This window comes from Lithobates pipiens, unplaced genomic scaffold (genome assembly GCF_037356315.1).
Source record: "Lithobates pipiens isolate NorthernLeopardFrog02 unplaced genomic scaffold, aLitPip1_a1.2 Scaffold_28, whole genome shotgun sequence".
In the NCBI taxonomy this organism is placed as follows: Eukaryota; Metazoa; Chordata; class Amphibia; order Anura; family Ranidae; genus Lithobates; species Lithobates pipiens.
Window position 1 is genome coordinate 107287204 of NW_027507789.1, and position 13443 is coordinate 107300646.

The window sequence follows — 13443 nt, forward strand, 5'->3', positions numbered from 1 at the left end:
GGGCCGTGGCTTTCGGTTCCAGCCCCGGTTTATGAGAGAGGGTCAGGCTCTGGCTGGTGTGAGCCTGTAAAGCTTAAAGAGGGATTCCACCAAAAAAAAAAAATATTAAAAGCCAGCAGCTATAAATACTACAGCTGCTGACTTTTAATAAATGGACACTCACCTGTCCCGGGTTCCAGCGATGCCGAGGCCGATCGATCGCTCGGCCCTCGGCTGCTGCCGCCACCATTATAGGTGAGGGAATCAGGAAGTGAAGCGAATCGGCTTCACTTCCCGGTTCCCTACTGCGCATGCGCGAGTTGTGCCGCGCAATAGGAAATCTCCGCGCTGTCACTGGGACCCGTGTGTGTCCCAGCAGACAACGCGGCAGGGCAGGAAATGGCGTAGACTCCCACGGGAGTCTATGCCCGGAAGTGGGTGAAAATACCTGTCTTTGACAGGTATCTCCACCCCCCTCCCCCCTGAAAGGTGTCAATTGTGACACCGGAGGGGGGGAGGGATCCGATCAGCGGAGGTTCCACTTTAGGGTGGAATCCCGCTTTAAGATGTCAGCAAGTTGCTCAGGAAAGTGGGGCCACCACGATCCTCAGCGGGAGATGTCTGGGGCAGAGGCAGCCCAGGCTACTGCTGGTAATGTCAGCACCAGCCACTAAGGTGAGAGGAACCCTGAAGTGGGTATTCCTTTTTCCTTTTACCCGATAGCTCCATGGGTGTAGACCCCTCTAGTTGTCGAGGGGTTGGGAGTAGTTACTGGGACCTTGGTGGAGTTTGGTCCTAGGGACGCTCCTGGTGACACTCTGCTTAGGAGTATGGCCTTGCATTTGGTTTTAAAAGTGAGCAGTAAGCCTGAGAAACTTTAATGACCAGCATGCCCTTTGTGCAGTAAGCCTGAGGAACTGCAGTGCCCAGCATGCCCTTTGTGTAGTAAGCCTGAGGAACGACATTGCCCCGGCATGTCCTTTTGTGCAGTAAGACTGAGGAACTGCAATGCCCAGCAACATCCAATTATTAGGGGAATTGACTCCATCACGTCACGTATCGGTCGATGCACCTATATTTTTTTTTCTTCTCTTCCTCCAACCCCTTGTTAGAAAAACTCTTACCTCAGACACCAGAGATACAATTAAGTAAAAAGGAGGAGGATGGAGCGCTGGTGGGAGCTGCTAGTGAACAGTCATAAGATGGTTGAAGAAAAATGGGGATGAGAAAAGACTGGGGGGGGGGGGGGGGGGTTCGTGTGGCAATTCAGAACAGTTTTTACAGTTCAGACTTATGTTCATAAGTTCTGGCGAATGTTGTGAGTGGCAGCCGGCTACAGAGAGTAGAAGGGACTCTATAACATAGGAGAAAAGAGAGGTAGAGCAGCGCCGCTCTGAGTAGTATGTCTATTAAAACATGGATTTATTTATAATTTAAAAGATGTGCACTCACATTTCAGTAGATAAAAACGGGTATAATAGATCTCCGTGGCCGTCCTCCGCTATCATCCAGTGTGTCTTGCTGGGCTGTAGTAGGGAATCAGACCCCAGTCGCTTCCGGTGGCTTCCGTCGCTCCGGGTGTTTGTGTCCTACAATGAGCACGTCAGCAGGTGGAGAACGTCAGCTGCTTGAGATCGGGGGGCGTAGCTACAGCGCTCGCGTTCGGAGCATGCGTTCTCCTTTTATCAGGCATTGGCAAATTGTTGGAGGCAGTTAATGTGGGAGGTGATTACATTATGGACACCGCAGATGTGGCCTTATTATACACTTGTATCCCTCACCACAGAGGGGTTGAAGTGGTGCATTATTTTCTTAAGAGATCACACTCTTACTTATGTCCAGGCTGATTACATTGTCAAACTACTTGGGTTTGCTACTCCGCTTAATTACTTTTGGTTTGATAACGAGTTTTAACTTTTAAAAAAATTTGCCCCCAGTCTCATCAATCTGTTTATGGCCAAGTGGGAGGAGGATGTCGTCTATGCCAAACACGACATCCTCCTCCTATGGGATGGCACCCCTGAATCTCTGTCTCAATTTTTCTCATCTCTCAACAGGAATGATGGAGGCATTGTTTTATCTTTATGAGTTCAGTCAGGCCAAGATTCATTTTTTGGACCTCAAAATAGAATTATGTGCCCACCAATTCAAGTTCAGTACTTACTTTTAAACCTACGGATCATAACGGATTTATTCCAACTGACAGTTGTCGCCACAGATCCTGGTTACGTTCAGTCCCTAAGAGTCAATTCCTGTGCTTACGCAGAAATTGTTCTGACATTAACACATTCAAGGACCTACCTAACATATTTAAAACAGACGGTTTCTTGATGAGCGTTACTGACAGGATGAAGTAGATTCTGACCTTCAACAAGTTCTACCTATTGACCGTGCATCTTTGCTGGGTGTCAATCCTCCAAAAGATCCAGATGAATCTTTTAAATGGTCCCTACTGACATCCTTTTCAATACAATATAAACAAATAAAATCTATTGTTGATCATCATTGGGATGTGTTGAAGAGTAACCAGATTCTGGGATCATCGATTCCAGAAAAATCAAAGGTCATCTACAGGGGAGCTCCATCCCTAAGGAGTAAGATTGCCTCCAATGTTATCATCCCACCTGTTAGATCATCCTTTTCTCATAATTTAATCAGATATTATACATGCAAGAAATGCACAGTATGTCGGTATAACATCTGCAGAGGACGTGTCGTCGATTTTTCATCCACCATCACTAAATGCACATTTCCCATCAAACAATTCTGTACAGGTGCTACCACCAATGTCATGTACTTTTTGACCTGCCCATGTGGTAAACAGTGTTTGTCATACCATACATGCGTTTTCCATTAGGATTGGTAAACATATTAACAAAATAAAAAAATGGGAGCATTAAAAATACTGTTCCTCGCCATTATCAAGAATTCCACAACTGTGATCCCAGGGGTACAGAATTTATGGTCATTGACAGATTTGTTCCTCCATGGAGAGGGGAGGCATCTACTAGGGGTGTTTCTAGATTGGAAACTTTTTGGCTATAGCAGTTACAGTCCCACTTCCCATTTGGAATATGGAGTGGGGCATACATTTTTTTTTTAACAAAGCATGATATTTTCATGTTTATAGCTGGTCATTCATGGGAGATTCTGCCTTGTAAGAATACCATCATTTTTTTTCTTTTAACCATATTTTAGATATGCTTATTTTATTAAATTGGTTTATTATATGCCCATTGTTGTATATAGTGAGACTGCTATTTTCGGCCGATATGTTTCGGCGGCCGAAATTTCGGTGCATCCCTACTTTTTTACATCCGGAAGTGATGATGGCGTCCACTCGAAGCGAGGCTTGAGGCGCGTTAACTTCTGGTTTAATCAGAGATGACGATGCATTGTTTTGCTTAACATCACGGCTCCGTTTTTTTCTGCACTTTGATGTTGTGGCTGGTCAGCAGCCCACATAGAAGTGCGGTTTATACACATTTCATCCTAAAATATTTATGGGTCGTTAGTGTTTGTCATTTTTTTATATTTAAGACATATTCATCTTCGCTTCTGACCGGAAGTGACGTTTACCCAACCGGAACTTCCGGTAGACGGATATTCAATTTGGGGCCACATTACCTATAAAAGCACACTGGTGACAGCTGTCACTTATACCCCAGATGAAGTCTAATCAGGCAAAATGCATCGGGTGAAATGCTGCCATCACCATTGTGCCATCTTATGCCATTAACCTTTGATTGACATGAGTGTTCAATTTTTTACAAATTTTATTTAAAAGATCTGAAACGTTATCACACTATGTGGAACCTTTTTTGTCATTCTGGTTTTACCGTGTGAGCTGATTTTAACCTCCTTGGGCTTCCTCCCCATCGGCTGCACCATACTCTGTGTGTTTCACATACTCTGTGTGTTAGTTTGACCGAGGCCATCTGGATTGTCGCTGGTTCCACATCACCAATGGTGTTTGTCACCCAAGCCTGTTTCACTTGAGAGGTATATGCCCCTGCAAGTCCAACCTTTTTGGTAAGCCTTCAGATAATTGGTGGCAGTCTCCTCACAAGATTCCCTTACCTCTTGACCTTCATTGACGTCTACTATTCTACAAGTACTAAAAATACTAACCTACGGCCATTGTCCATTTTCACTAGACTTTTTTAGTTTTTTACCACATTTCTGTTGGTTTTTCACATGTTGGACATTATCACAATATTGTTTAGATTTGTATACACGTTTTCCTTTGTATAATTGTAAGCGCTGCATATTTTTTTCCTTTGTGCACTAAGCCTGAGGAACTGCAATGCCCAGCATGCCCTTTTGTGCAGTGAGCCTGAGGAGCTGCAATGCCCAGCATTTCCAGGATTCTCACGGAAGGCTTGTTTTGGTTAGGTCCTGGTCTGTAAACTGTTAGGATCAGATGGCTAATGGGGGTGAGAGTCCTTTCCCATCTTGTGTAGTACAGGGAAGCAAGCAAGGAATAAGTTTTGCGCTTCAGGGTCCCAAAGGCCGACAATCCAAAGAGGTCTTGGGGTCAGAAAGGCTGGGCAAAATAGGGGGTTCGTCCTCCCGAATGGTCCGGAGGAAGATTGGTCCTTCCTTCCATAGCAGGTAGTGGTCTCCTCCAGTAGTTTCTTCTGGGGACGGTAAGGAGGGGTCCCCGGCTTGAATTTGCAAGCCCACCCCCCTGCCGCTCATTACCAGTTTGCCAAGCTGCACGGAAAGGCGTCCGCCTTACTACCCTCCCTGAAAAATCCTAAACATTGTATCAACAGTGGATTAGTGGCTGCCACTCCAGACTAGCAGCACTCAAACCATAGGTTCAGTCTCAGACAGGGTATCACCTGCTTGGGGCTTGAATAGTAAGAGCAGAGTATGCTCAAAATAGGCAAGGGCCTAGTTACCATTGCCACATCAGTATGTTGTTGTAAAAGGGTGTTCCCGGTACTGGAAGCTTGGGTGGAAGCCTTACAAATGGTGGCAAGACCCGGTAAGGAAATCCTTCTTTTCAAGGGAGGTAGAGGAGCCAGTTAGCGCTTCTTCAGACTCCCAGGTGGAGTCAGAGGTAGAGGAGTTGGATAGTCCTTTAGACCCTCTCGCTAAGAGCCTTCCCTGGAGGAGGTGGAGGATCTCTTGGGAGCCATCTGTGCCACTCTGGGAATCCACGAATAGAAGCTTTTATCACTTCATGACCAGAGGGATAAAAGTGGCAGAACATTGGCTAAATGGTTAGAATTTCTGCCTACCAGCACTTTTCTGGGTTTGCACCCCAAACATGGCACTTCATATAGAGAAGGCCTGTTCTTCCTGTGTTACACAACTCCCGACTCAAGGACTTCCCTAAATTCAGGGCCTAGGGGAACAGAATAACTTACAGAAGGCTCCGTATAGACTCAGTCCCCCCCCTCCAAACTGCTTAATGGCAATCGCAGGCCGGAGGGACACTTATCTGCACATTTCCATGGTGGAGAGCTGTCAAAAGTTTCTCAGGCTGACAGTAGAACTAGGGAAGGCATGCGACTCATGGGCATTTCAATAATCACCTATCTGGATGACCTGCTCCTATTTATCTTTAAACCAAGGTTATGTCTCCTATTTTCATTGCACCGCATTGGCCCAGGAGGCTGTGGTTCCCAAGTCGGTATGATCTGGCGTGGAACCTTCCTGGATACTACCAATCTGGGAGGACCTTCATCTGGAGGTCCATTCTGCTCTCCCCAGGTGGAGTGGTGGATTCTCCCTGCATGGCTTCCAAGGAAGAATTACTAAAGGCAAGAGCTTCTCGAATGGGGTTGTGGCAGTGTTAAGTAGCAGGAAAGAAGAAACCTGCTCCATCTACCAGAGACAAGCAATTGGAGGCCCCCTTTTCTACAAATATTTCTGTACCAGTTTATTTTTTTTTTTTTTTTTTTTTTTAAAGAGGGTGGCTGTGAAGTTTCACAGAGGCCAAGAAATTATTTTGCCAACTGTTTCAATCCTGTGGGTTAACATAAGTTTGGTATTAAAAGGTCGTAGCACCTTGGTCAAACACTACACCTGTTGGACCTGTGGATCGCTAAGGATTGGACCTTCAGGGGGGAGAAAGGGGTCCTGCAAGCAGTGGTGCCACCCTAGGTTTAAGTGCTCGTTTCTTCTTAAAGGTGGCTGTCCTAAAAGATGATATTTAGGGAAAATCAGAGTTACGTAATGGTAACGTCTTTTTCCAGGAGTCTTTCAGTTCCGTCTAGCAGCACCCGCTGGTTCAATTCCCTAACATGCTAATGGAGTCTCTGACAAGGGATCATTCAGCATTAAATGTTATGTGAATGACATGTTGTTGTGTCTCCCCAGCTGTCTGGATGTACTCTTAGAAGACTCTTAGAGGGTCCAGTGGGGCAGGAGGGGCTTAAATCTTGAAGCTAAGGCAGTGCTTCCTGTGAAGGGAGGAGCTGAGGTCTCTCAAAGGTGGCTGTCCTGAGACTCCTGGAAAAAGATGTTACCGGCTCTGATTTTCCTTATTTTTCACCTGGTGATTCTGCCAGTAACACACTTCCAGTGCTAGAATGGCACTCCCTCTCCCTTCTGTATCAGGACAATAAAAACAGGATAGGACTACAGCAGACCCCCTGTCATATTCTCCATGAAAAGAGCATGGTTCTGTAGTTCCAAAATCATTGCAATTTATGATTGAGTCTGCAGTCAGCAAGCACAGAAAATGATCAGCTCACAATATTTCAGGCATGATCATTAATCAGACAGATATAACAAAACTTCCTCAATGGTATATTTGACAGACCAAAATGGACCCAAATAGAAAAGTTCCTTATTTAGAGCTTGTTTGTGTATATATGTTTTCAGTGGGGGATTGGTATGCACCTAAACATCAGTTTTTGCATTATCTTGTACCTTGGTTTAAATTTTTGTCAATTGTTAAAATGTTTTTGTATTAAAGGAGCAGATATATTTTTTTTATAGAGCTTAAAGAGGAAGTAAACCCTGATGGGTTTCCTTCCTCTTTGTTTCCCTGCAAAGGTAAAGCATAATGCATAGTAGCCCATTATGTGTCACTTACCTGACACAGGAGCCAGCGATGTCACCGCTGTCCCCTCTTCCATGGAGCATCCATCTTCTTTCCAGGTATCGTGGCTCCGGCGCTGTGATTGGCCGGATTCCCAATGATGTAACTCCCGCGCATGGGAGCCGCCACTAACGGCATATCGCCGTTAGCAGCGGCATGCTCAGTGTGCCTAAGCGCCGTAGACAGCTGTGCCTGTCTTTTTGCTAATTTCTCCTAAACCGTGCAGGTTTAGGAGATATTTCTTGGACCTACAGGTTAGCCTTAATCTAGGCTTACCTATAGGTCAAAAGTGGTCTGTAAAGGTTTACAACCACTTTAAGCTGGCAAATGACTAAATGCACAAATGAAATACATACTGTATTTGGAAGCTGTTTTCTCAGGCAATAGGATTTATATTTCTGATCTGAGATCTACATTGCTCAGCAATGTACCACAGCCTGTCTGGAAGGGATGAGACCTGATTTTTTTCCTTGCTGTAGTCAAAGTAACATATACAGCTCTTGTCCCTCCCCCAGCCTGTGACTGGACAGTAAAAGGAGAAGCAGATAATTTCTCTGTCACTCTACTCGTTACTACAATCAGCATGCTCCTTGTCAGCCAGGGTAGCTTTGATTTAAATCAAGTCTATTTAAATCACTAGTAAAAAGGCTTGATTTAAATCAACTTGATCTAATTTATATATTTTAAAGAACAACTTTTATCTCTGTCCTGCAGCTGCTCCTCCTCTGACCCTCTTGACTCACTGACAGTCCCATTCACTTTAATGGGGCGGCTGGTGATGTGGCAGTGACACAACAATAAGAGATGTCATTGCAGCAGGCGAGTGGATGCCCGCTAACAGGCGCTGCCATGCCGTATCTGAAATGACAGGTGCTCTTTAAATGTAAGGACTTATTCTTGCTGGTAGTTACTGTGAAATTGTGTGACTTTATTAATGCAGTGCATGTTATGTCAGCTTGCAGAGCTTGGATTCATTGAATGGGTTTACTAAAAATGTAAATATTGTAGAATGGTACATAACTAAGTTCCATTTCATGCTGAACAAAATTATTAATATATCTTAAATAGAAAATTATCTTTAGATTAGATTTTTACTCCAAAAGCATTTTTATTAAAATATTTAACTTTGATAATAAAATTAGATTTATAAAAATAAAAAAAATCTGATTTATTTTATAATTTATAATTTAATTTATAATTTATTTAAATTTTTCTTATAAATCATATGTTTTTAGTCAACTGGTCCCCAGCACACGAGCACTGCAGCATAACCAACTTTCTCCGTTTGCTGCTTACCCATCTCACAGTCTGCTCCCTGCTGTACAGTGGGTTGCAGAAGGGAAAAACCCGAGCTGCATTATTTGTGCCATTTTTATCTGTCTTTTGTGTGGCTCTACATTTATAAAATGTGATACCCCAAGAGTCTTTCTGTGCAATCTGTGTGATCCAGCTGGTATTTTGTCAGGTAATCAGAAATCAACAAATGCTATGTAAGCCCTTGTACACACGGTCGGAGATTCCGACAACCAATTCCGACGGATTAATTCCGGAAGAGGTCCGGAAGTGATGTTGCATACACATGGTCAGACCAAGTTGTCGGAAAATCCGATTGTACATAACGTGATGACGTTATTTCATTACAAGGGGACTACGTTCAGGCTAGTAGCCAATAGCTTTGCTCTAGGAATTTGATCTGAGCATGCGTGGCACTTTGTCTGTTGTAGTAGGCTACACATGATCGGAGTATGTCCGATCAGAGCATTTGGTCGGAAAATTTTACCGGCAAGTTGGAAAAGTTGGTCCGTCGGATATTCCAACGGAAACAGTCCAATGCAGACCACACACAGTCGGAATATCCGCCAAAACGGTCCGATAGGAAAGATTCCGCTGGAATTTCCGACCGTGTGTACAAGGGCTTAGGGTTCATTGGCCCCCTAGTGGGAAAATGTATATCGGGATAAAGAATCGATTGGATTTTTATTCATTTTGGTGCGAATTGTCTGGTTCTGCAGCTTGCTTGTTATTGTGCTTCGCATATAGCAATTCATACAAATCAGACCAGAGACATAGTGCAGGTTGCTTTCTGCTCAGAAGGTAAATGGCAGAGCTGTTTGATTACCTGGTGAAGATTTGCCAGCTGGTCTACACCAAAGCTGTAAGATCCTGAATGTAATTGTCATTTAGTCACATAGGTGCAAACCCAAAAATATCACATGTAAAACATGGAATAAGAAAATAGGAGGATTGAGGAAACTACCATTGCTGACTTTGATTTTAAAGGTACAGATTTCAGCAATGTCACCCTGAAGTGAGTCATTGGCTTCAAAGAAGTATGCAGGGCAGAGGTAACGACTTTGCTGATGTAACTGCCTCCATACTTGTTCTGTGTGAGTGACTTGCAAAGTATTTGCAGTAAAGCCAGTGCCTTTGAAAATCGGCAATGGCAGTTCACATTTTTCTGTACTTACAGGCTCACTTTAAATTGAACCCAATTAAGGAAAAACTTACAGTGCTTTGAAAAAGTATTCATATAAGTTGAAATTTTCCACATTTTGCCACGTTAAAACTAAAAACATAAATATATTTTATTGGTATTTTATGTGATAGACCAACACAAAGTGGCACATAATTGTGAAGTAAGAAGGAAAATGATAAATGGTTTTCCAATTTTTTTTTACAAATATATGAAAAGTGTGGTGTGCATTTGTACTCGGCCCCCTTTACTCTCATACCCCTAACTGAAATCTAGTGGAACCAATTGCCTTCAGAAGTCAACGAATTAGTAAATAGATCCCACCTGAGTGTAATTTAATCTCGGTATAAATAAATTTGTTCTGTGAAACCCTCAGGTTTGTTAGAGAACCTTAGTGAACAAACAGCATCATGAATGCCAAGAAACACAGGAATAAAGTTGTGGATACGTTTAAAGTAGGGTTAGGTTATAAATAAAATACCCCCCGCTTCCAACAGCTCATGGAGCACTGTTCATCCATCATCTGAAAATGGAAAGAGTATGGCACAACTGCAAACCTGCAAAGACATGGCCGTCCACCTAAACTGACAGGCCAGGTAAGGAGAGCATTCATCAGAGAAGTAGCCAAGAGGCCCATGGTAACTCTGAAGGAGTGGCAGAAATCCACAGCTCAGGTAGGAGAATCTGTCCACACGACAACTATTAGTTGTGCACTCCACAAACCTGGCATTTATGGAAGAGTAGCAAGAAGAAAGCCATAAGAAGTCCTGTTTGCAGTTTGCGAGAAGCCATGTGGGGGACATAGCAAACATGTGGAAGAAGGTTTTCAGATCATTTCAGAGAGCAGATGAGACCAAAATTTAATTTTGTGACCTAAAACAAAATGTTATGTGTGGCAGAAAACTATCACTGTACATCACCCTGAACACACCATCCCTACTTTGAAACATGGTGGTGCCCTCCAGCTGTTGCAGAACTACAAGTCCCACCATACCTTGGTCTTTGGGAGTCATGCATGTAATTGAAAGCCTTGCAATGCTTCATGGGATTTGTAGTTCCGCAACAGCTGGAGGGCAACAGGTTGAGCACCCCTAGCTTAGATCAAAGCATATTCGTGTGTTAGAATGGCCCAGTCAAAGTCCAGACCTAAATCCCATTGAGAATATGTGGTAAGATTTAAAAATTGCTATACAGACGCTCTCCATCCAATCTGACAGAGCTTGAGCTATTTTAGAAGAATGCGCAAAAATGTCACCCTCTAAATGTGCAAAGCTGGCAGAGATATACCCAAAAAGACTTGCAGCTGTGATTGCAGTGAAAGATGGTTCTACAATGTATTGACTCAGGGCTGAATACAAATCCATGCCACACTTTTCACATATTTGTAAAAGATTTTGAAAACTATTTATCATTTTCCTTCCACTTCACAATTATGTGCCACTTTGTTGGTCTATCACATAAAATCCCAATAAAATACATTTTATGTTTTTGGTTGTAACATGACAAAATGTGGAAAATGCCAAGGGGTATGAATACTTTTTTAAGGCACTGTACTTTACAACTATAAAACTGAACCAGTGTATATCTGACTATTATGTGTGCTTTTAAAACAAATAAAGCCATTTTATTAAGAAATGATTTTGTTTCATTACAGATGAATATGAAGAAGCCTTAAAGGTATGCAGATTATAATACTGTGTTTTTATTTTATTGAATTTTTCTAAATTTCATTGTGCAATTACATTTTCTATAATAAAATAATCTATTGGAGCAGGGGATGTTACTTTTTGGTGCAGAGATGGTATCTATTGGTACCAATGCTTTAGGCATTCGGTAGAGTACGTATACTACTGCAGGGGTTTAGGGATTAGGTTAGGTGAGGGAATCCCTGGTTGTCGTCAGGCCCACCAGAATTCGTGTCCCCTCTGGAAAATGTCCCCTCTATTCCTATTATGGTGGAAAACCATTTTCTTTTCTTTTCTCTCAGTGATAATGGTAAACAGTACAAATGGAGTGAATCTCCCTATCGGGGCACAGACAGCAATAAAACTCTAGCAGGTCTTCTAATCCACCTCCCCCCCCCCCCCATCTAAAAAAAAAAAAAAAAGTTTGCCTTTAGTTATACTTTACAGGCTAACCCTTAGGTTACCCCGTAAACACCCGAAGGGTGTTGTTGGGATGAGTCTTCATGTGTATTTCCACTTTTGCAGTCAAATTGGGATAATGTCTGCTTTTTATTTTTGTTACATGTCCCCATTAATATAGCATAATTTACAAATTGCAGCTTACTTTGTTTAGATTCTCTAATCTTAGGTAATTCTCTTTGTTTATGAGAGCACTGGACAGCCGTATTTGTCATACTTGACCCTGTCTGTATTGTTAAGGCAGATCTTCATTATCAGGCCTCATGCACACTTGGCTATTCTCAATGCCTTTCTCCTGACAGTGTTAAAATGCTCCTAAAGCTGCGTTGGTGAGTTTGGGTGCGTTTTAGATGCATTCAGGTGCATCAAGCGTTTGGGCATTCATTCATTTCATTGGCCAGAATATTCATTTATACTGGTTATATTTATATATCTGTGCAAATTGTTATTTATTATGACCTACATTTCACTTATAACTTTATTAAGATGTACTTTACATGATGTACTAAATATTTCTTCCTGTATTTAGAGTGCGGTAAAGCAGGGAGGAATCCTTCAGATGATAGTGTATGACAACAATCAACAGTTTCAAACCACCCGGTCCATTAAAACATCAGAGCCAGGTACAGCCACTGCTGTATGTGCTGTCAAAAGATCCTTGGCACAGTGTACCCTCGTACCTAGATCAGCAGAACCGGAGAGGCAAAACGAAGAAACCTCTACAGCGATAATGGTAATTACATAATTATGTACATTCATGTTCATATGTTTTACCTGGAAACTTTAATATACATTGTAGTGTTTAGTTGTTTACAGTGTTCCTTTGGCTTCATGTAAAATATGTAATTTTATATTTGACTATTTATTTCCTATATATTAGCACAGCATTCCTATGTGCCTAAAAATGTGGGTTCACTGCATGCTGTAGGTCTGGGTTGTATTAGACATGTGCACACTGAAACCGTTTTCGTCCGAAAAATACATTTATTTAGTTACTCCCGAAATTTATTTTTATTAATTTTGTTTTGTTAAAAAATGCATTCATCCGAAAATCCGAAACAATTAAGGTTGAATCTTTCATTGAAGGCTTATGGTGTCTGTTGAATGTTCTAAGAAGATTCGACGGAGCAGCTAAACTGTACGACGCTGCAATCGTACATTTCCGGTCGAATGTTCCGCCTACAAGCTATAGTAGAATTCTAATGTTGTATGACACTAGTAGTAATTATATTTATTAATTATTATTACTAGTTAACCAACATTAGAATTCCTCTATAGCCTAAGGGCGGAGCATTTGACCATAAATGTCCACTCGCGGCGACTGCTTCGTCGAATCTTCATGTCAAATTTTTTCTCTCTATGTCGAATAATCTTGGACTAATAGAGTTAGGTTAGGCACATTCGATCTTTTTTGCTATTGTCTCTATAATGTCGAATCTTTTCTCTCTATGCCAAATCTTTTCTCTCTCAGCCGAGGCGGCGCCATTTGTTTGAATGCAGAGGCCGGGCGCGATATCATAACATCGCGCCTGACCTCCTCATAACATCGCGCCTGACCTACAATCATAGAGACTCCGGCGACTGACCATCTGGTCCGCCGAAAATGTCGATGGTAAACGTCCGTGGTCGGCGGATCTGTTCTCCGACTCTCCTATCACAGTGGTAAATTGGTAAAAGCATCGGAGGGCAGCGGGAGACGGGGTGGGGCATCCCCTCTCATCGCCCGTAAGAAAGATCAAGCCGCGAGGATCATTCTTATGGTGTAGGGAATCGCCGGCTGAAAAAGA

The 13443-nt window shown here is 42.6% G+C and overlaps 1 protein-coding gene across 2 annotated transcripts in view; it reads left to right on the forward strand.

Moving 5' to 3' along the window:
- Positions 1-13443, forward strand: part of NBR1 (NBR1 autophagy cargo receptor) — a 187981-nt gene that overhangs the window by 68938 nt on the left and 105600 nt on the right. For both annotated transcript variants that reach the window (XM_077459505.1, XM_077459506.1), the window contains exons 5-6: positions 11167-11189; positions 12186-12389. In XM_077459505.1, the coding sequence (XP_077315631.1) occupies positions 11167-11189; positions 12186-12389 (227 nt within the window). The remainder of the gene's footprint in view (positions 1-11166; positions 11190-12185; positions 12390-13443) is intronic.